At 38.3% G+C, this 24,562-nt stretch overlaps 3 protein-coding genes and 1 pseudogene across 3 annotated transcripts; 2 read left to right on the forward strand and 2 right to left on the reverse strand.

Moving 5' to 3' along the window:
- The window catches only part of LOC114518073, a 39,811-nt pseudogene extending 32,278 nt beyond the window's left edge, over positions 1-7,533 (reverse strand).
- Positions 116-1,646, reverse strand: LOC114518072 (peptidyl-prolyl cis-trans isomerase H-like). The gene is made up of 7 exons (XM_028537986.1): positions 1,623-1,646; positions 1,337-1,532; positions 1,095-1,190; positions 980-1,012; positions 820-874; positions 626-666; positions 116-432 (listed from the first exon to the last, which is right to left on the reverse strand). The coding sequence occupies exons 2-7, from the start codon at positions 1,361-1,363 to the stop codon at positions 364-366; spliced, it is 321 nt and encodes a 106-aa protein (XP_028393787.1). The 5' UTR covers positions 1,364-1,532; positions 1,623-1,646; the 3' UTR covers positions 116-363.
- Positions 2,805-5,331, forward strand: LOC114518063 (nmrA-like family domain-containing protein 1). The gene is made up of 4 exons (XM_028537974.1): positions 2,805-3,294; positions 4,209-4,427; positions 4,805-4,923; positions 5,051-5,331. Exons 1-4 carry the CDS (start codon positions 2,925-2,927, stop codon positions 5,240-5,242), a joined length of 900 nt encoding a protein of 299 aa, XP_028393775.1. The 5' UTR covers positions 2,805-2,924; the 3' UTR covers positions 5,243-5,331.
- Positions 7,534-17,691: 10,158 nt separating the features above from the next.
- On the forward strand, positions 17,692-22,943 carry LOC114518064 (SPRY domain-containing SOCS box protein 4-like). Its single transcript, XM_028537975.1, has 2 exons — positions 17,692-18,990; positions 22,591-22,943. Exons 1-2 carry the CDS (start codon positions 18,279-18,281, stop codon positions 22,731-22,733), a joined length of 855 nt encoding a protein of 284 aa, XP_028393776.1. The 5' UTR covers positions 17,692-18,278; the 3' UTR covers positions 22,734-22,943.
- Positions 22,944-24,562: the final 1,619 nt, after the last annotated feature.

A 24,562-nucleotide genomic window follows, 5' to 3' on the forward strand; every position in this document is an offset into this window, starting at 1 on the left:
TAAGGCCAGACCACTGGAATAAGTTAATTTTGAAATTAAGAGGCCCAAATCGCTTTTTCTTAGACGCTTTTAAGGAAAATTTGGGTGGTACAAGTGGCAAAAGGTGGTACAAACGTACAAGTACAGAGATATTTTATTCATTACTTCGCCAGTGAAACTACTTTACAATGCTCAATAACCATCTTTCACATTTCAGTATATTTTACATTCTACGGTCCAGTAATGACTTATGCTCGCGGTGAGAAAACGTAACTTGATTTATCGGATCAATTTTTCAGCAGCCATCCCAAGATTCTGTGTTTTTCTTGACCTGTTCTTCTTCATTCAAAAAACATCGTTACGGAATTCCAAAACCCAGAATTCTCACATTTCACCACATTGAGAAATAACCACAGGCAGTTTAGGACGGTTGTTTGGACCAACAGGAACATTCTGCATCGTGAAAATAAATGATGGGCATTTAAAGTGAAAGAACCCATTCAAAATGGTGTAGTAAATACAAATAAACCATGAAGCAATATATTGCAGTTCTAAGGCATTAGAATTATTAAAAATATATCATTTTTATAAAATTTTGAATCAATTTACAAGAACTGCTTGAAGCAGGCTGAAGTAAAACGTTTACCTCAATTTTTCTCATAACTAGTAATCCATCTACAACTTTACCTATGGCAATAAAGTTTGACTTTTGAGCATGGTGTGAGTATTGTAGTCCTAATCATTGGGCTATTTGTATCATAAGAACTGATGGAATTTTGAAGAACAAGAACAATGTAATCACATATTTAAGAGAATACTGACACCAGTAATTTTACCTACCAAAAACAACATGCTTTCCATCAAGGAAATCACACTTTGCACAAGTTATAAAAAACTGCAAGGAAAAGGGTCGAAGACCTAAATATGAAGTCTTTTATATCTTAGAACTTGCACATATCACTTCTAACAAAATCAATTCATATGATGAACATTCATTTACCTGGCAGCCATTAGTATGGGCACCACTGTTTGCCTAATAGGAATTTTTACAGTCATGAATATATTACAAATTATTTATACCTGACCCCAATAGTTAAAATACCTAAAATACTTGCCATAGATAATAAGCCAGCCTTGTCATGTTTTAGTTTGAAATTCTCATCTGAAAAGGCAACTCCACCATATATGCTACAAACCCCTGTTCCATCACCCTTGAAGTTATTTTAAAGTGAATGTTGGTTGTACGTTATAAGGTAACTTACAGCTAATTTTTTATTTAAATATTTTTTATTGCTAAGATTTTCATATAATTTAAAAAGAAGTAAACACAGGCTTTTGTGTTATAAAGTATTTTTACCTTCATAAAATCACCTCCCTGCACCATAAAGTCTTTAATGACTCTTAAGACAAAAAATACAACAGAATCCTTTTGAGCAGCCAAAAATCACATTTCTTTTCACATAGCACAACCTTTTTAGCCAAAAAACATATTGGTGGAGGATATGTACCTATGGAATGTAGCACTTTTGAATCCAATTGGAACACCATCCTTTCTGGTAGAAAAAGGTAAACAAAAACCTAAGATTTTAAAGCCACATAATATTGGCCACACAATTGTAAAAAATAATTTCAATCATACTCACTTATATTCCCCAGTACAAAACTGCCTGCAAAATGAAAAGGCAAATCATTCCAAATAAAAACACTCTCACTCAAGCCTTGTGTTGACTTGTTATGCTTACTACTCATATGGGGAGGGGAGGGGTCATGCACCCACATCCTTTAATAGGAAGGCTTGGAGAGTCATTCTCTTAACCTTTTCAAGATAACTGTTGCACAAAGACTAGATCCAAATAGAGACGAAATGGGCAATGAAAAATAATTCTATATAATTTATAACTGCTAGTAATAATTTTCTAATTAGGTGACATGCCCCCCCCCTAACTTTACCCACACACTAAAAGAATTTGGCCCTTATTTTAACTCACCTAAAGTTCTCTGCTGTTTTTGGAACAACATCAGCAAATAACTCCATTTTCATTCTGCCAACATCCTAAATATATTATACCAAAATTTTTACGGATTACCAAACACGTGTTCAATAACAGGCAAACACGAGCAATTTAAAGTCTTGGAGAAAAATAATACCACATCCATAATGAGCAAATGATAAATAAATTAGCTTTAAACAATTCATGAAAAGATATACTTTTACGTATCCTTACCTGACCTCCAATAGAAATATCAAAAAATACCACTGGATTGGCCGCCATCTTGAAAAAACTTTACTCGATACTTTATGTAGTCACACAATATAGTGTATCGATTATCTCTGCCGCTACAGTCGACTTCCATCTCATTTCAATAAAAAAACTTTGCAATTCATCTATGTCAGAAAAAAAATACAGAAGTATATTCAAAAGCGTGCGAATATATGTTCGACAACCTCCCAGTCCAACGAAATTTAATTCAATTTCCTGTTACACTGTAACCGAGAACGAGTACCAATCCAGTAATCTGCTACATGTACAGAGGTCAGTGCTAACAAGAACGAGGATAAATGGGGATACCCCCGGTTGGGATCCCCGGGTAAGTCAAGAGAACGTTTTTTATGCATGGGGTGTTTGAGCTATTTGCATGTTTGATGATATAATCCTTGCTTGTTAAGAACGGCTATAAACTACTTGACGAAGATACCAGGGTATAAAGCCCAGACGAATGCACAACATCGATAAAAAATAACGCATTTGTAGCATACACTGGAACCGGGGGCATCTTACTGCTCGATTCCGACACTGCAAAACCCGGGGAAACTACATTTTTAATTACAAGACCAAACAAAAGCAATTATATAACTCGTAATTATAACTCTACCGCCCAGTACCGACTCACTATCCCTACCATAGACGTCGAAGAACAACAGCACTCGGCTCTAAATTTCAAAGATGTCTCGTGTAATAACCGTTTTTGGTGCAACAGGCTTGCAAGGTGGAGGAGTTGTCAAAGCACTTCTTGCTGGAGGAAAATTCAAAGTGCGAGGAGTAACTCGGTCTGTTGAGGGCAAAAAAGCGAAGGAGCTTGCCGCCAAAGGTGTTGAAATGGTTGAAGCCACTCTGGACAAACCAGAGTCCTTGCATAAGGCAATAGCAGGCTCACACGGGGTGTTCTTGCTCACCAATTTCTGGGATAGCATGGACGGAGCTCGTGAGACAACACAAGGGAAAGCCGCCGTTGATGTTTGCTTGCAAGAGGGTGTCAAACATTTGATCTATAGCGGCTTGGAAAGTGCACAGAAGATGTATGGTTTTGTTGTAGGTAGGCAGTTCAATCTGCATGATTAAAGGTCATTTCGACACTTCTCACAAAACCGCTTTCTCCCATTTGGATACATTTGTAAAACATCGGCCTTTCGAGGGGATTATTATGTTGAAAAAAACGGGAGTTCAACTGCATAACTTGGCGTTGTTTACATAAGGAAGATTATGAGGTCGAGAGATTATGTTGCAATCTTGAGACATGACATTTTCTCATATGCTCTAGACTATAAAGACTGCGCAAGAAGAACTCCATTAGAGGCTCAGTCGTAGGTTTTGTTTTGAGTATTGAAGTGCAGCATCTAATTTCGTATTATATTGCACTATAATTCGTTCCTGCCGTGTCGTCAATATCATAAGTCATAACACCGTGTATTAAATTATAACGCCGATAAACGGTCACATTCACTGGTTGTTTTAACAGACAAGGCCTCGTGTCTTCGACTTAGTTCATTGAATTTCGGATATGTATTTGTACGATGCTAGAATAGCGGCTAATCGGTTACAAAATAGTTACACGATTGATGATTCGAAACACTTGTGATTAGGAATTTATCAACAATTTAAATACATACAAAATTACTGCATACCGACGCTGGGTTTGTTGGGGGGCTTGGGGCCAAGCCAGTTGCCATATATAGCTTCTCCTGCCAGTTACTGAGGGCCTGGGCTTTAAAGTGTTGTAAATAACAGATTTGCTAAACGGCCGTTTTCTATTCGATAAAACTTGGTGCCTACTCTGGCCGAGGACGGCTGATGTTAATAAGTTGACCTTCTGGCCCAAGCTGTCGAAGTTGGTAGAGCATTGCCTCATCTGCCTGCATTGAAACCTGTTCTGTGTTTTTTTCCTCTTCGTGAAAACATACAGTGCAACTAGTTGAATCTGACACTAACCAACAATATCGTTGCATTTAGAGCACTTCGACTCGAAAACCAAAGTTGAAGACTATATGAAGGAGAAAGCAGGGTCGATGATATGGAACAGTGTAAGAATGCCAGCGTATATGAATAATTTTCTGGTGCCTGGTTCAAGACCACAAAAGCAGGAGGATGGTACATACACCCTGAATTACCCAATGGAAGGAAAACCAATGTATTTGATGGACGTCACTGATCTTGGAGAATGTGTTGCAAGTAAGATAATATAATACATCGCGGTCGTCTTTCAGAGTTGCAAAAAGAGTTCAACCTTCCTCCGGTTGGATTTCAAGTTTTGAAAACCTTCCTCAAAATGACGTTACGTCACTGAGTCATGTAGCAACCAGCATAATGAAAATTTTGGTACAAGAATGTGATCAAAGTAGTGTTCAACTTTAATCCTTCCTCACAAACCTCATTCAAAGCAAACCTTCCTCACGGGTGGCACCCGCGTACCCGCAGCTTTTTTGCAACTCTGTCGTCTTTGTTACTGCGGTCTTGATTTGTTGATGCTAACGATCATGATTGTTATGTGACCACGATTGTGATTGTGGTAATAACGGATCGTAATGGTAGATTTTCCTCTTTCACAGGTATATTCAATGACCCAGAGAGCTACGCTGGTCAAATGATCGAAGTGTCTACCGAGTTTTTGACAATAGAGCAGTTATGCGAGGTTTTGAGCAAAGTTCTAGCCCCAAGAGTTTTCAAGGTGAGACAAACCAGGTTGGAGGCTGACATGGACTTACAACTATGCAATCGAAGCATAAATCCTAAATTTGAGAAATGCTTCAGTCAAAATCGGACTTAGGAACTTACTGCTATTTCTAATTTCACAGGATTCCAAACTAACGACAGACCAGTTTGCCAAATTTGGGTTTCCCGGGGCGGAAGAAATGGCAGCCATGTTCAAGCTATACCAAAAAGGAATTGAGCGTGATATTGCGCTCACAAAGAAATTGAATCCTAAAGCAAAATCTTGGGAAGAGTTTGTTGTTTGCCACAAAGCAGACTTTGAAAGTTTCTTGTAAGATTTTTTCTTGAGCCTGCATGGCCAAAACGAGGATCTTCTGTCGTTTAGAAATATCGCACTGCTGTAATAAATACATTGGTCTTTTTTTATGTCTGTGTTACAGCTTTTTGTCAGCAAGCGCATTCCACGTTAAAACTGTGAAAACTTTCATTTTGCTCTCCTTCCGACTTATGTATACACTTTCCATCTGTCATTTCGTTATCTGGCAGTTCCTGACAACTACAGTCGTATTTATTTATAGCCAACCAGTCTCGTGTGTTTCCTGCTTCAACAAAAGAGTTTTTTATGACAGATGAGGAAACTTATTATCGTACTTTCCGACTTGAGAGCTCTTATCTAATAACTATGATTGATCATCATTCTTCAATGAGTCTGTTTGACCAGAACTGTCTCACAGTTCAAGGGATTTTCGTATTGATTCCCACACGACGACGGTCGTTCAGTGATATTCTTTGTCGATAGCCTAAGCGACCCCCAAGTCTTGCGGGGGTTTTCCCACAAAAAATGCACGAAGACAATGCGAATTAAAGCTCGCACAACTCTTAGTGAATATTCCATGCACTTCACAAACTATAATATCCTACTTAAATTCAGTGTAAAGACAGGCGCGGTTGTCTAGCTTTCAGTGATTGATTGACGAAGAGATTTCGGTGCTATACTGAGAAATACAAGCCGAACAATACAAGCGAAAACAATTGGTCTCACAGGCCAGCTGAAAGTTAGTAAAAACAAGACGCCTGTTCTGGCGTCAAATCCGGCGTGCCGCGCACGTGCCAGTCTTTAATATTAAGCTTCTGAACATAAACAGTACAGTTCATATTCATTTAGATGCCTTGCGAACCTAAATGTTGTTCGATCGCGAAATTCAGAAGCACATCGTGCTTTAAAAAGTATAGAAGTTCAATTGTTCAAAAATGTAAATAACCGCATGATACATTCACTTTCTCTTACACGAATCCCTGCTTTTCAACTTTCAAAAATATCTGATCAGAAAAGAGTCTGCACTGCTTTTGATACACCCTGTTAATAAAGTAATTATATAACTTACTTTTACCATCAGTTGATTCGGATTTCCACAGGATGTTGCGATAACACACGTTCGTTCGTTGATGCTTCATCGCCGATGACAAGATTAGGTCAGAAGTGAGCATTTTCTTGCACAACTGAGCCATGTGCAAAATCCTACACGTTATGCTTGATCACGTAGGATTTTTGTTGGATTACACCAGCGCTGACTCTTGGATTTTGTTGAAAGGATTGTTGCACTTTGTTGATATTTTTACGATGCTTGCTCTCATACAGAAAGTCCTGCATTCCGATTTAAGCTAATAGCTGGTGTAAAAAATTTAGCAAAAATGTTTTAAAACGGTTCTGGTAGACGACGGTCGGAAATCTGTTTCGTCAACGTTCGGCGATCCGCCGTGGGCTCAATTCTTATCGTCTAGGATTCCAGCACCACGAGGCTACGTTTTTCAGCTGTGAACTGCCCAGCAACCATGATGAAGCATATATGAAGCATAAATTCAAATCCACATTTCAGTAATATCGAATTAATGTTTGCCACGGAGAACTTACTTTACAGTCATTTCGTTTTAATACACTTGATCAAGATTTGACCATTAATTTCCAATTGTTAAAAGTTTATTACACCGTCATTGATACTACGTGGATAGCAGCTAAATTGGAACGAAATTCTATAGCCAGCATTGTTAACTTCTTATTTCATCTGTAATATCCGCTGTATTTCCATAAAAAGTTGTTTAATTCTCACTTTCCTCACGCGGTGACATTATTTGGGACGCTCTGTATATACGTCCAATGCTGCACGATATTAATTATGTACCAGATGAAATATCAGCATTTTATGAAGATGCTCCTCCCTTATCTCACGTGGCCTTTCAGCAATCTTGATTTAGAGCGAATGTTAGTGCAGTCTTCTGGTCAAATGCACTTTCAGTTCAATGTTTCTTTCGACTTCTCTCGACGATTTGCCAATCTGTACAGCTCTTCTTTGTGATGCCCTTATCCACGATCGCTCATCATAAGATTTCTTACTGTTTTCGTTATAATCTGTAAAAACACAACAGTAACTAGCGAAAACGTACAACGGCACTTAAACAAGAAATTATTGGTCTAATTGAAAAATGGACGCTACCAAAAAAATGAACACTACCGAAAAAAAGAACGCTATCGAAAAAACGAACGCTACCAAAAAAATGGACGCTGTCGCAATTTAGCGAAACGAAAAGCCATATCAACAAACAAGAAAGTACTTTTGGCATATTTCAGCATACCTTCCGCCGTTAACAGGGGACCTTAAGTTTAGAGAAATGAACGCTGCCGAAAAAATGAACGCAACCGAAAAAATGAACGCAACCGAAAAAATGAACGCTACCGAAAAAATGGACGCTGCCGAAAAAAAAGAACGCTGCCAAAAAAAATTGACACTGCCGAAAAAATGGACGCTGTCGCAATTTAGCGAAACGAAAAGCCATATCAACAAACAAGAAAGTACTAGTGGCATATTTCAGCATACCTTCCGCCGTTAACAGGGGACTTATACGTTTGGAAAAATGAACGCTGCCGCAATTTAGCGAAACGAAAAGCCATATCAACAAACAAGAAAGTACTAGTGGCATATTTCAGCATACCTTCCGCCGTTAACAGGGGACTTATACGTTTGGAGAAATGAACGCTGCCGCAATTTAGCGAAACGAAAAGCCATATCAACAAACAAGAAAGTACTAGTGGCATATTTCAGCATACCTTCCGCCGTTAACAGGGGACTTATACGTTTGGAAAAATGAACGCTGCCGCAATTAGCGAAACGAAAAGCCATATCAACAAACTAGAAAGTACTAGTGGCATATTTCAGCATACCTTCCGCCGTTAACAGGGGACTTATACGTTTGGAAAATGAACGCGCCGCAATTTAGCGAAACGAAAAGCCATATCAACAAACAAGAAAGTACTAGTGGCATATTTCAGCATACCTTCCGCCGTTAACAGGGGACTTATACGTTTGGAGAAATGAACGCTGCCGCAATTTAGCGAAACGAAAAGCCATATCAACAAACAAGAAAGTACTAGTGGCATATTTCAGCATACCTTCCGCCGTTAACAGGGGACTTATACGTTTGGAGAAATGAACGCTGCCGCAATTTAGCGAAACGAAAAGCCATATCAACAAACAAGAAAGTACTAGTGGCATATTTCAGCATACCTTCCGCCGTTAACAGGGGACTTATACGTTTGGAGAAATGAACGCTGCCGCAATTTAGCGAAACGAAAAGCCATATCAACAAACAAGAAAGTACTAGTGGCATATTTCAGCATACCTTCTGCCGTTAACAGGGGACTTATACGTTTGGAGAAATGAACGCTGCCGCAATTTAGCGAAACGAAAAGCCATATCAACAAACAAGAAAGTACTAGTGGCATATTTCAGCATACCTTCCGCCGTTAACAGGGGACTTAACGTTTGGAGAAATGAACGCTGCCGCAATTTAGCGAAACGAAAAGCCATATCAACAAACAAGAAAGTACTAGTGGCATATTTCAGCATACCTTCCGCCGTTAACAGGGGACTTAACGTTTGGAGAAATGAACGCTGCCGCAATTTAGCGAAACGAAAAGCCATATCAACAAACAAGAAAGTACTAGTGGCATATTTCAGCATACCTTCCGCCGTTAACAGGGGACTTATACGTTTGGAAAATGAACGCTGCCGCAATTTAGCGAAACGAAAAGCCATATCAACAAACAAGAAAGTACTAGTGGCATATTTCAGCATACCTTCCGCCGTTAACAGGGGACTTATACGTTTGGGAGAAATGAACGCTGCCGCAATTTAGCGAAACGAAAAGCCATATCAACAAACAAGAAAGTACTAGTGGCATATTTCAGCATACCTTCTGCCGTTAACAGGGGACTTATACGTTTGGAGAAATGAACGCTGCCGCAATTTAGCGAAACGAAAAGCCATATCAACAAACAAGAAAGTACTAGTGGCATATTTCAGCATACCTTCTGCCGTTAACAGGGGACTTATACGTTTGGAGAAATGAACGCTGCCGCAATTTAGCGAAACGAAAAGCCATATCAACAAACAAGAAAGTACTAGTGGCATATTTCAGCATACCTTCTGCCGTTAACAGGGGACTTATACGTTTGGAGAAATGAACGCTGCCGCAATTTAGCGAAACGAAAAGCCATATCAACAAACAAGAAAGTACTAGTGGCATATTTCAGCATACCTTCCGCCGTTAACAGGGGACTTATACGTTTGGAGAAATGAACGCTGCCGCAATTTAGCGAAACGAAAAGCCATATCAACAAACAAGAAAGTACTAGTGGCATATTTCAGCATACCTTCCGCCGTTAACAGGGGACTTATACGTTTGGAGAAATGAACGCTGCCGCAATTTAGCGAAACGAAAAGCCATATCAACAAACAAGAAAGTACTAGTGGCATATTTCAGCATACCTTCTGCCGTTAACAGGGGACTTATACGTTTGGAGAAATGAACGCTGCCGCAATTTAGCGAAACGAAAAGCCATATCAACAAACAAGAAAGTACTAGTGGCATATTTCAGCATACCTTCCGCCGTTAACAGGGGACTTATACGTTTGGAGAAATGAACGCTGCCGCAATTTAGCGAAACGAAAAGCCATATCAACAAACAAGAAAGTACTAGTGGCATATTTCAGCATACCTTCCGCCGTTAACAGGGGACTTATACGTTTGGAGAAATGAACGCTGCCGCAATTTAGCGAAACGAAAAGCCATATCAACAAACAAGAAAGTACTAGTGGCATATTTCAGCATACCTTCCGCCGTTAACAGGGGACTTATACGTTTGGAGAAATGAACGCTGCCGCAATTTAGCGAAACGAAAAGCCATATCAACAAACAAGAAAGTACTAGTGGCATATTTCAGCATACCTTCCGCCGTTAACAGGGGACTTATACGTTTGGAGAAATGAACGCTCCCGCAATTTAGCGAAACGAAAAGCCATATCAACAAACAAGAAAGTACTAGTGGCATATTTCAGCATACCTTCCGCCGTTAACAGGGGACCTTAAGTTTAGAGAAATGAACGTTACCGAAAAAATGAACGCTGCCGAAAAAATGAACGCTGCCGAAAAAATGAACGCTACCGAAAAAATGAACGCTGCCGAAAAAATGGACGCTACCGCGGTTAGCAAATCGAAAAGTCACATCAACAAGCAGAAACAGAGGACCTTAAGTTGATCATAAGAAAACCATATCATGAAATATGCTTAAATGCACTTATCTTTCCGTTTGCCAAGGGTGATTTGTGTTGATTGATCCACAGTTGCTCATCATGAGGATCTGCTTTAGTTTTTGGCCTCGTCACATTTGAACAGTAATCTGTTAGAAGAGAATTATCAAAAACTTTGTCACTACACTACTTTCTATCAATTAGTTAATATGGAAAATATGGTAGCAAAAAATTGTTGCTTAGTTAATGTAATAATAAAATACTTTGAGATAAAATACAAGTCGAATATAAAGATAAAAAAATAAAATAAAATAATATTTTTTAATAGTTGATAATGTTGAATATTCTGTAAGATCAGGTCTTTACTTTATGGATGCATGAAGATGACAATGATAATAAACTAAATTGTGGAAAAAATAAGACAAGTATATGCTTTGTGGCTTGAAAAATGTATGAAGTATTTACTATTTATGATATTAAAATATATATAGACTACACCAGATAGTATTTGGTTTCTATAAGGCCTAAAACTGTCAGATAAAAAGGATTAGAGTTTGAGGGTCCAAAAGCAGTTGATCTTAAATAACATAATTTTTTCATCGTCTAAATCTATCGCTAAATTTATCCTAAATTTGTAATAACTTCAGAAGCCAGGCTTTTCTACCTGAATTTGCACAGGCTAATTAATGCACAGCGACGACGAAAAAAAAACAACACAAAACCGAGGCGAATTTTCAACTCCGTCGCTGAAGCCGGAGTAATAATCTGGCATTAAACAGAGAGATTAATGAAACGGTGCGCACGACCCAATATCTGTTCAGGTGTGTCAGGAAATTTATGGAATATCGTGATTAATATACGTTCGATAATATAAGCTGTAGTATGTGTGATTGGATTCTTGAAACTCAAGATGGAATTTCCATATTTCCTTTCGGCAGCAAGAGATCTAGAAGACAGGCTCGAACATGTTGGTCCAAGAACGATGCTGTGCGTTGACCTTGGCGACTACGACTGTAAGGCCAAATACTAGGGTGGGGACTGGAATACACAACATTTTGTTTGCTCAGGCTAATAAATACATCACAGGGGAGCATCCTGACTTGAAACTCAGGAACAAGAACCACATGTGAATCTAAAGACATATTAGGCAATATCGGGCAGTTGAATATATGCAAGCACTTTACAAAACAAGGACTGTTTTGGAACTCTTTTCAGATCGCTCTGCTCAAAGACTTCCGCTTAAAACTTGACACGAATAAAAAGGAGTGTTGGAGAAACTGTTGTTAAGCTATATCATAGTGATACGAGTTTTAAGACCAGCGGTAACCAGAGTCACCTCAGAAGCACAAGAACACGTGTCCCAGTCCAACTTGAATCACGAGTTCAGCGGCTCTACATCTCCCTACTGCATCGCCCACGCTCTGAGTGAATAACACATGTGCGATGATACCAACATTCGCGTCCTTTGTCTTTGTCCTCGCTAGGAACGCTGAAATGTTAAATACGCGTCTCTTTGTCCTGGGCTCTCGGGAAAGAAAGACACCCTCTACAGCTGGCACGATAGAACGTGCTTCGTTTAAACATTTGGCATCCAATTACCGCGTCACTCGGCACTATGCTTTATCCACTTGCTAAAAATGGCCACGGTCGACAATCGGCCCAGCTGGAGACAGATTAGTGTGATTGCATGGGCTCAGCGGTTTGAAGGGTTCTCGCAGCGTCGGCCATCAGAGTGAAATTTATTGATTGCCCGAGAGCGGTCTGAGTAGATCAATGCTGACAGATTCTCACTTCCTATCCTATGATGGCCGAGTTTTTTCTTCTATTTTAACTTTATCTTGACAATCCAGTTTCCTCTCTCTCTTTATTCGGCAATTTCAGATAGGATTTACTAGAGCTCAGTGAAAGGACCGACCTCGTTAAGTTCGTTTGGACTCATTTTACAAACGGATAAACTAAGCGTTTAATGACGTAAATCAGATTAAGTCGACCCCTATAAAGACCTATATAGCATTTTGGCTCCCAATCTATCCACTAATGTAATTTGTGGCCTTAAATTTAATAGTCTTGTGGCCTTTAATGGTATCTAAGATGATGGTCAAGATAGTGCAGAGATTTGCCTAAACTTTTTTGTTATAGGCAGTGAGTGAAGGTTACGTATATGTATCTCACAAATGTTGACATAAGCGCAATCCACAGCTAAAAATCGCTTTGTTTGAAGGCTGAAAATAACCGACCGCTCACATGGTACCAGTTTGTAATCACTGAGCTGAATAATCACAACAATTACACGCGACTCGGAGCGTATCCAAACACGTGCTGTACTAGCTACGCAGGTCATGTTGTATTTTTAGCAATGGCATTCTCTGCCAACAGCGCATCTTCATTTTCGTCGCCGGGTATCCGTCGTCTATTTGGGTGAAGAGCCCGCGGTATCTTGACCCGAGCTCACCACCACAAAATCTCTACAAATATATATTCATTTCGACTTCGATTTTTCAACATAGATAATAACTCATATCTTGAATTAAACCTGATTTTACGATGCTATGGTGTGAGAACATCCTGCTGTTTTTGTATTGCCTATTTTGGATATTATTTATTTCGCAATGTTCTGAATTCGCAATGCATGTTGGTCAGTATAATTCTTATTTTAGGCAGCAAAAAAATATCGAGGATATCCTGTGAAAGGTTTTTAAGAAAGGTCGCTGCTTAAACTGAGTACGCCGGCCGGGAGGCGAAATAACAGTGAAATGAAGAGCGGTTTTGAATGCAGAAATATTATTCCACCTTGAACGCACTTCGTAAACGTGATGAATATTGGACCGTCGGTCGGTTGAGCAGATCTATACCTCTTTAAATAATCGGACAATTTGCCAAATTTAGTAGTTCCTAGCAATTATTCACTGATCTCGGCGTGAACTTCTTTCCAAAATACCGACGACCTTGGCTCATGGTTAAAAACAGTTAGTCTACAATATATACAAGACAGGGAGTTTATGTTTTATTTTGTGACTTATTGAAGTTATAGAAAAGTTTGTATCCCCCGCTTGTTGAAAATATGGGAAACCGTCTGAGGTTCTAACAACATGGAATGAAGGAGTGGTCGAAATTCCCCGCTTTATTACAACCAGACAATTCATGGCATCTTTCGCTCCCAGAGGCGTGAGCCATATGCTGTAATCAGACTCCAATCCGGTGCAATCGACACATCGTTTAAACAGTGGTACAAAATATGCACGCAACCACATTAAGGCCGTAACAAAGGCTATCGCAAAGGCTAACTCCTCACGGGAGGAAACCGCAAAGCATACTGAGAACAGTACTCGGTTGTCCACAATAGACAAGGTCAATTCCAGTGTTGTATTTCGCGGACTCGTTACACAATATACATACTTCATTGTCATGTTTGAATAGAGTAAACATGTTTGCGTGATACTTCTTTCTCTGCCAAAAATATTGCAGTTTTCAACACATCTTCTTCAAAGACAGGCGTGATCTGGCTGATTATAATCGATATTCCGTTTTGATTAAATTCAGCAAGTGAACAACTTTTATACCTAATGGGATCATCTGTAAACGCTGAAGTATTAGGAAGTGCTTACATGCCGCAAGAGAGCTTGACTCACCCAATACGGGTGTCATCTAGCCCAAAGGGCCACTTCTGTTGTTAATGGTATGACTCGGATTAAGAAACAAAAATATTATATCACTTTGATACGCCAAATACGAGCTAGTCAAGGCGAAGTAGCCGGAAAGAATCTTAGAAGACAGTTGATAGAAATAGCCACCTTGGACGCAAAACTGAGTAAATTAAGACAATGTGACAACGGTATGATTTTCGTGATAAAAATAAACCATTTAGCCGGGGCATTAACAGCAATAGCGTGAATATTGCGTTCCGACCGGCGTTCCACTGGGCTGGGTTTGCCCGCCGAAATCATGCAACGTTTGGATCCTGTTAATCCCTTCGCTTTTCATCTGAAGTGTGGGTGTGTGGTAAGTATCTCCATTAACAGCCTAATGATATTCTGTTCAATTACGAACACACGCTAGGATAGTTTTGGGCACGATAGGAAACAACCGAAGGAACCCGAAACATGCATGAGGAAGATAAACAACCGCAGCCAGCAAATTGGCAAAGTCACGAAAATAGCCGAAAACAATGGTTGTTTAGACAGAATTGAACATTTATAGACTTGTTTATAATAAGGATTATAAATTATTATAAAACTCTATGAAAAGCAAGAAAAGGGTCGCTGATGGCGATTCTATCCGGGTTGTCGTGTATCTTGTGGGAAAAATTTGCCGGACTAAAATACTTTGGCCTCCGGCACGAAATGTTTCCGTTTTAGCATAATATACTAAACATACACGTCATAAATAAAATATTTAGTGATGTAATGTCGGTTAAAAAAACGTAAATATGAAGTTTATAAGTTATTATTATATGCAATATTTTTTTAGATATTCATTATTATATGCAATATTTTTTTAGATATTCATTTTATAAACTTACTCTATTTTTTGGAAGTTGAATCATAGTGTTATAGTATATTTATAGCTACAGATATAAAGCATGACGTTAAAGTTATTATTATTAAATTTCACGCAATAATTTCTTAAAATATCAACGCGTATTACCCCACTGCATCAATCGTAGGCTGACACGAATCAGCCGATATAAAAAAGGCCCACTCGTCGTAACAACCCACTCAACGCTTAAATCCCTTAGAAACGAGGCACTCATTGCACGTCTCGTGAAAAACGGCCGAGCATCTGCCGATTTTCGTTATCCGCTTAAATCAAGTATACATGTATACGCGTTTGTTCGAGTAAAATTTGGAAATGGAGCCCACGGCGTGGGCATTGCAACGTGTTTTGACTAGAATCGTCAGATCACCATGGAAACGACAAGAAGCATAATACGTGTTCCTACGAATGAACGTGAATATTATTGGTAGAACTATTGTGTTCACAGAAGCCCCCAGGGTGGGAATATAAAATATATTTACGGCTGTTTCACTCCTAGGACTGAAAGTTGTATCTAACACTTGCTTGTTCTTTTCGTTCCATGCATATTTTCCGGAACTGTGGTTACCAGGTATGCTGGTTATCTGGTAATTCAGCTGGGGTTATGGCAACACACGGATCATCAATAATAGTTATTGGTTTAACAGACTTCGTACGTCAGAACACCTTTAAAGACGTATACGTTAATATGTGCTGTCTCCCATGTCCCTGTAAGAGCCCTAACCATGCGTCGGCCAAAAGGATATTCAACACGGGTTGTTAAAATTTGAAAAAGATATATAACAATTCGTACGTTCATATAGCGAGGACTTTCACAAATGATTCACGTATTGCAATGTCAAGTTCAGCACATTTCAATTGGCATCAATAAACACTATGACATTATATGTAAACACTCAAATACTTTGCTAATTAATTATATACAGACGTCATAACTGTAGTACACGAATTGTTTAAGTAATGGCATCTTACGCTCAGCATAATATCAGTAACGCGATGAGAATGATGAGATTGCGGTTCAGTTTCTTTTAATAGAGTCAAATACGCGTTTATCTTCGTTTGTGATCGTATCAAGCCGAAGATACGATGAAAAGTCATTGAATAGAAAGTAAGCTGTTACTGACTAAAATCACCGCAAGGGCTAGAAACCAATTTGAATTTACGTCTTGTTTTAGCGATTACGTTTTCTCGTAATATCATTGCAAACGGCTGTTTTTATCATAGAATCAGGCATGACAACCGGATTGAATGAACACGATTTGTGAACTAATAAACCAAACTCCTAAATGCCAGTAGATGCAGCCCATGCAGGGATGTTCTGACTGAGGTTTATCATTAAAGAAGGAGTTTCCCTTCTGTAATAGCAAGCGTGGCAGCCCTGTGCGCGCCTGCAAAGCTATCGTGCGCATTTTAATGGTCGATTCACCTTTATCAGCCATGGCCATACGAGCCAATATATACTTATCGTTATTCGTGAAACAATCAATTTCACTTTTTTCCCTCCCTCCTACACAATTTTGGCAGGTGTGCGCTTCGATGAAAACAATCATGACGAATTATGGTTCTCCCATGAATAGTCGACATCCGTAATCCTAACCAACCCTCGCACCTGGTTTGGGCAGATTATGTCATTAAAGTACTTTTATAGTTTAAATTTATTTCTAAAAACGGTCATGTGACATATCACGTGAATGCCGCGCGTCGGGGATTCGTAAAAGAATGGTTGACGCACTCGAAGAGAATGGTCCGACGTTCGTTCGCGCCTGTGAAAAGACGGAAGCACCTCCGTACCCACAAAACAGACCTGTGAGAAACTCGTGACAAACAAACAGATAAACACAACAAGTAAGTACACGAACGTAAAACAAATTGACTAAACAACAATGTAAATTGTGTTTGCAATTTTGGGTTGAACCTTTAACTTTCAAAGGGCGCAAACTGGTAACGTTTTGCCCTTTCAGTTAATGCATCACCTGTTCAAACGAACTCATTACGGCCATTGTGGGAAAGAACACTGGTCGCCATACGAAACTCCAGGTGAAACCGCCTACTAAGCGCAATCGAATCGATTTAATGTGTTTGATCAGTACACCACGTTTTCTGTTTATAGCCGAAAACTGATGGGCAAAAAATACGCTGTTCTATTACACCGTTCATAGAAATTCCCGGGGTAAGGTAGGAGGATGTTGTTGAAGTGAATGATCAAGCCCTTCATCATCATACTGATGAAACCATCCACACGGATTTACTTCGAATTGAAAACCTGGAAGGCGAGATCGCTCGTGTCCACACTCATGTGATATTCCTGAGATATTAGGTAAATGCTCTCTTTTAAGGGAGATCTGGCCTGGGAAACCCCGTTGAAAACGAAGAAAGCGTTCTCAAATTTCAGCGAAAAAGATTTACAAAATAGTCAAGTTTTTTAAGATAAGAGAGACATACTTTGCAAGTATGATAAAAAACATATTAGCGTAAGTACGCAGTCAGCAAATTGACAGCTGCGTAAGCATTATTTTATAGAAAACTATAATAAACTGATTTCGAACTACAAGTTCTCAGAATACCGCATTTTTCGTGCTAATTTCTAATCCATAATAAGCCTTTGGGTAGTCTCAAAATATCTCCTCAAATATAATAACCGGCAAAATAGGCACGGAAGATTTCAATAAGCCATTAGAGGCAAATCTGTTTTCATTACACAAAAGATGCGTGTAAAAACACAGCCTTGTGGGTCTTTCATCACCGTTCACGCACGAATGACTCCAATGTCGTAGCGACAAAGCAAAGCAATATAACCACGTGCCGGAAGTAGATCACACGACTCTTTGTTCAAGCGATGAATGCGGGGTTTGCCCATGGCGTATAAATAACGAAGCAAGAGCGGAAAATTTAGTCATTTCAAACTCGTTACCGCGACGTGTCGAATTCTGGCAAATTCACAAAAGATTTTCGACGGAAAGGGAATCGTTTAGATCGACAGAAGATTCAGGGGTAAATGTGTGTTTAGTTCAACGCTGAAATTGTAACAAAATCATCAAGATATCACATCGCGTGTTGTGTCGTCGACAACATTCTCGTGGGCTCATCGTATATTGTCCTAAACGCTCGTCACGAATGAAAGTGTAAACGCAAACACTCTTCGTTTCGTTTTGAAAATAACACAACGGTCTTCAAGCGACGTTTAGTTTCGCTTTTCGTGAACAAGTTGGCTTGCCTAAACGAAAGACGAACGGCACGTTATTTGCCATATAGAATGGGCGCCAGAATTTCATCAACAAAGCGATCAAACATGGACGCGACTGATAGCCGAATACAAAGATACAAGAACATAAGCGTTGTCACCGTGCCTTCAAAGCCCAGCCCGACAGCGCACGCTAGACCAGAGAAATTGGACATTATTTTAGACCGACCAAAACTGACAGACGAGATAACTAGGACACACGCATGGAACCCAGAGGACAAGTCCGCAAATGTCTTCATAAAGGAGGACAATCCTTACGTTCTTCATCGTCATCCAGTTGCGCAAAGCACGGACTGTGTGAGAGGTAAAGTTGGCTATAAGAGAGGTTTTCACGTATGGGAGGTTCGCTGGCCAACGAGGCAACGCGGTACGCACGCTGTTATAGGGATTGCGACGTCTAAAGCCCCGTTACAATGTACCGGGTACCAGACATTAGTTGGAAACAACCCAGAGAGCTGGGGTTGGGATATCGGACGAAATAAACTTTACCACGACGAGAAGAACATCTCAAAAATAAGCTACCCCGATACGAACGATAATTTCACGACACCTGAGTGTGTTCGAGTCATTTTAGACATGGAAGAAGGGACTTTGTCATTCGAGGCGAACGAACAGTACTACGGCATCGCATTTCGTGGCCTGAAAGGGAAGACAGTGTATCCTATTGTTTCGGCCGTCTGGGGCCATTGTGAAGTCGATATGAAATACATGGGAGGCTTAGATCGTAAGTTTTGAAACAATTTTTCTTCGATTTCGTGTTGTTGTTGTTTCGCATTGTTCTTTCATGAGTCTGTTCTAGGTTGGGTGCATGACGTAATTTCCGTTTTCCGGTTCTGATGTAAATTCGCTCGAAGGCAAAGTGTTGTATGAACTTCAAGTGCTCTTAAATCGCTTCTTATAAGTGCAATTTCCTTCCTTCTTTCGATGTAAGCGTCATAGGATATTATAAGACCATATATTCGTATATTCGCTTGAATTTTTTTAACAAGATACTAAGCTTTTCACAAATTTACGCATGGTTCTAGCCCAGAGGCTTAATGTATCCGGTTTAAAGCGCTCTAAAAACAACACATTATGTGGATTGTATTACGATATGCTAGCTTGAAAACAGAATAATTTTACTTAAAAGCAACCAATGTTGTGTTCAATGTTTAGGTTTTAACAAATTAGACCATTCATTACCGCGAGTCTATATAGTACCAGCTATACCCTATCTACTTGGCATTGAAAATAGCCCCTTTTGTCTGTCACAGTCTAGCCACTAAAAATTTGTGAATTATATCGTTACGTTTATCGCCCAAAACCAGCTTATTTTTACGAATCTCGCATCACTATTCTATCATTCATTGGAAATTCTAAACAGTTACGTCATGGAGTTAATAAAAGCGAGAACAAAAAATCGGCTGACGAATATTCAATGGGGTATCTTTGAAAAACCGCAAAAAAACGGAAACCCTTGGTAAACGCCTGTATCGAATAGCACAAACGTAAATTGGCGGCCACAACTGTTGTCGAAAGGGACAAAAGGTCAAATTTTGTTATCAAAACATATATTTAGGGCCACTGCTATCGGCTTATGGTTATTCTATAACCTTACATGGGAACAAACCAAATTTCTTGCCAAATATTTTAATGTGTATGGGCGTTTGAGTCTTCGTTTCCGGCTATTCTTCGTTCTAAATTGTATACTTAATAACTATATTCGATTCTCCTTTTGAACCGAAGTAAATAGCAGTTAGAAAAACTCATATTTAAATTGGTAACTCCAAATCGCAGTGAAAAAGACTCACGTTTTTTTAATACGTATCTTATACAAATGTAAACATGTTTACGTGTTGAGAGAAGTGGTAATTAATACACCAAAGATTTGGATGAAGAAATATCGATCCTCTCCATATAAAGATTTCTGTCTATGTGAATATATATTACATAGATGAAAACAATTTGAGGACAAAACGAGTTTTTCTAAAAATCAAGGCTAAGTTATATGTCCCAAATCCGAATAAATTCTTAATACAAAACTCTTCATAATCCTGATTGAACACGTGTTACATAGTTTAAAAGAAATTGTATGGAAATTACTTTCACAAACGGAACGAAAATAAAAGTTGAAAAAAATCATCTTTTAGTTTCGTAGAATAGCGTTGTAGTTTAAATTTGAACAAAAAGTGCATGTAAACTTAAGACTTAGTTATATTTTCCTAAAGAGAAAAAATAATTCTACATGCATCGCATACCAGGCGGCAGAAGTGATCTATTTTGAGTTTTTGTACAAGTTGATATGCGTTGAACTTTCATAGCTATAATCCGGCTTTCTTATTTCACAATGCAAACGATTAAAAAACGTGTTGAAAATGATAAATAATCATTTGTAAAAGCATTGTGCGTTGTTTTGACAGCACAGCTAAAACCTTATAGCAACCACGCTATTTTAGCAACTTTGTTGTAAGTTAATAGGGTCTGGAGACAATGGCGCATTGAATTGTTATGCATGAATACAAGTTACTCGTGGCCTGGTAGCGGTCAGAAACGACAGCTTTGCTTGTGGGAACGTTCTTTGTTTCCTTTCAAAAGCACGTATATTGAAACGCCCTATTAATTATGAATCGATCATTCGCGTAGCAACAACAATTTTGAAAGAACAAGGCTGTTTCTTTGTTGTTGCAGGCTTCTTTACTTTCAAATCAAAGCGCTATTGTGTGGATTTATGCATGAATACGTAGTAGCGTCCTAGAATTTGAAGATAAACCTTAAAAGCTCTTCGTCCAACGGGCAAAATGCTCCGATGTAAAAAATGGCAGAGGCTTGTAGTTGTTTGAAATAGATATAGGCATTCTAAGCTAGATGTTACAACTATTCGTATTCGTATTCGTGTATCGCAAACACTTAGCTGCGGTTTGGCTACGATATGATATGAGAATATACTTGCCAATTTGTATACAAATGTAATATTGTTCTACTACATAAAATATTGTGTTGATAATACCCTATACTTGATATTCGAACTTTGTGAAACTACTGTAGTTTAAACCGCAACGAAAGTCGAAAGTGAATCTTTACAATATATTAAACTATATTGTATTTAAGTTCTCATGGCTGATAAGATCACTAAAGCTGGCATTCTTTGTCCATCTCGAAAGTACAATACTCAAAAGTTCATATAGCCGGCTTTTAGAAAGTTTACATGAACCCTTGACTTTTGAAATACCCCAACCTTTTACCTACCAAAACATACAAGATACATTTCAAATGGTATTTAAACCAAAATAAATATATTTTGACCATGTTTATTTGATGGGAATTCCACCGAAATCAATATCCATCGGCATCGTTAACGCATTCTTTAAGTTTTGAAATTGCGCAAAGCACTTGTGTATAAGTTTCTCGACACGACCAAAGACATATCATTTGCAAAACGTCAATACAGGGCATATAATATTACGGCATTTATTTCATATCTGCCCTAGAAGTACGTAAATTAGGAGGGTATAAACAGTCAATATCAAAGGTCATTCTTGAAACAGGAATTCCTATCGCATCGTGGAGCTTTTGTCTCACGTTTTGGTGACGTAATGTCTAAGTGAGATAGAGGGACAGCCTGCATGATGGAAATTTGATATAGGAAGTTTTATGATTAAGTCAAGTTTTGATTGACAGTAACGTAAGTGAAACAATATCAGGTGTTAGATATTTTATGTTTGTTTCACTGTTTTAACTTCTGAACTGATGTCTTTAGGCTGCTTGAATGAAAGTCAATATGGCTTTTCAAGTTTTTCTTTTGAAAAGAACAATATCGCTCTTTTGCACTTGCCTTTTGTGCTTGTGAAAACAAAAACACTAACAGAGTAGTTTGAAATAAAAAATTGGACACACTTTCGTGAGACTGCATTTGAACAAAACCAAAAACAATCCCAACTCACTTGCTTAAGAATACTGCAGTGGTGTTGTCAAAAAACTAGTTTTATCAGTGGTAATATGGCTTTAGATTGATTGTATGGTTTTATCAGTGTGGTTATGGGTTTTTAAACAAAGAGATACTTGTTCCTAGTTGCTACACAATACTGTTGTTTCATTTTCTTATCAAAGAATATTCCATTCATTAAATGGATCCCCAACACTCCATTAAAACAGCTGTGTTTGTTATGTTGATTATTTTCTCACCTTTTAAAGAAATTTGAGCTGGGCATGCTCCAAATAAAAAACTCCTTGATCCCAGCTGTGTTTGCTTTCTTTTAATTGACCAATGTGGCTTCATCTGCATGCGACATGTGGTTGGTTAACATATTCCACTGTGAGCTCATTCTAGTTCTTATGTTCATTTTAGCTGAACCTCAGCCATTGATGGAATTGTGTCGAAGAAGCATACGAAAGTCCATGGGAAAGCAGAGGCTTCTCAAAGGCCAAGACAATGTTGAAAAATTGCCGATACCTGGTTGTTTAAAGAGGTATATCCAGTATCAATGGTAATACAACCATGGAAACATTTACCCTCTTTGCTCCTCATGCCACTGGAAGAGACTTTGATACCCTGAAAACACAAATGAAGTATTTATTTCCCATGAAAAATGAACACATAGGACACAGTTCAATGGTGAAAATGAGACATATTCCCAAATACTGTAAGACATTTTATAAATCAGCAAGCAATCATATGCCTGACTAGAGCCAAGTTCTGTCGCAAACATGTGATGATATTGACTACGAAATGTTGAGATTTTTTTTGAGAAAGCCACAAATCTTTGAATATAAACCAGTTACCTCTTGTGCCTTGAAGATGTAGCTAGGTTTTGCATCAAACTTTTCATTCAAAGTTGTGCATTTCAAAATACAATATATCTAAACAATATATTTTTAGTATGCCCCAACATCATATGTTCTATAAGCCATGGTAACCATCATATAAAATCAAATTACTATTGATGCCCATAGCATCCTGATGCCTATAGCCGACTGATTACTCTCTAATAAATGCTTATTCTTTGACGTTACTGGTATTATATTCTATATTACTTTCTTGCACTGGGTAAGATCACTCTTAACACCACACCACATTAAAGTGGTTAAATTTTTATGGTACTTATGAGACATACTTATTCTTAGGATAGATTATAAACTAACATTATTGTAGTTCTTTTATTTATTACAAAGATATTTTGGTCTTTCTGACCATGCAAGACAAAGAGCTATATGTTTAATATAACATAGTATAAGATTTAAATTAGTAAGTTATTGCATAGATTTTGTATGGAAAGACAGCAGACAATTTTGCTGGGACTAATTGCAACCATTAATATTTTGTTCTCGTACATTTTTGGAGAGTAAAATGTATATTTAAAATGCAGTGTACATTATTTAATTATTAAGTATTGAATCAATATTATATTAAATTTTTCAATATATACGTTCCTGAAATTTGTTTATTATATACGTTCTATATAGTACACCACATTTACAATAATATGAATTACATTTGGGGATAAAAATATACCGCAAAGGCAAGGTGAAAATCTAATATCTGTTAATTCAGTTAAATAAACCTGGAAGTACAATCGAAGTTCAAGTTGAAATGGCGTGCAAAATGCGTCAAAACTAAGTTCAAACCAACTTGAAATAGGACGACCTCGTCGACCTTTAACACGTGCTTTCATGTGATATGTTATATTTTCAAATTGTACTATGTTATTGCATCTATTATAACAACAGACACTCAAAACAGCTTCTTCTACAAAAAATATTATTTACTTACCAAAGAAATATTGCAATTTGGGCTGGAAAAGTCCCTCAAAACACCTCTGAATAACGGAAAATTGTAAAACGTGTTCTCAACTTTGCAGCCAACTTAACTTTCAGTTTTGAGCCGCGAGTTCGGTCAGCTGCCAACATGCGTCACGACGCGTCACTGCCTTGGCGCAGAATATGCAAATTAGAGAAAAACCATACCGTTGTTTTAAATAGCAAATGAAATAAATTGTGATTACCAGTATGCAAAGTTTAACAAATACTTATTTATTTTAACTGAACATCGTTTAGAATCTCTCAAATGGGAACATTTAGACATCCTGAGAAATTCCTTTTTAATTCACTATTATTAGCAATTCAGCTTAATGATTTTTGTAGTAATTGTCTTATTCTGAGCTGCATTTTTATGCGAAATGTGAACTGTGTTTCTCCGCTTTTCAGCGTTTTCCATAGTCAACATTCAATATAGTCTCAATCAGGCCGCTCATCTCACCCAAACATTGCCTCACGTCCTCAAGGTATTTCAAGTAGCATGATTCATCTTGGACCATCTTTGC

This window comes from Dendronephthya gigantea, unplaced genomic scaffold (genome assembly GCF_004324835.1).
Source record: "Dendronephthya gigantea isolate DGI-Jeju-01 unplaced genomic scaffold, DenGig_1.0 000010F, whole genome shotgun sequence".
Classification (NCBI taxonomy): Eukaryota; Metazoa; Cnidaria; class Anthozoa; order Malacalcyonacea; family Nephtheidae; genus Dendronephthya; species Dendronephthya gigantea.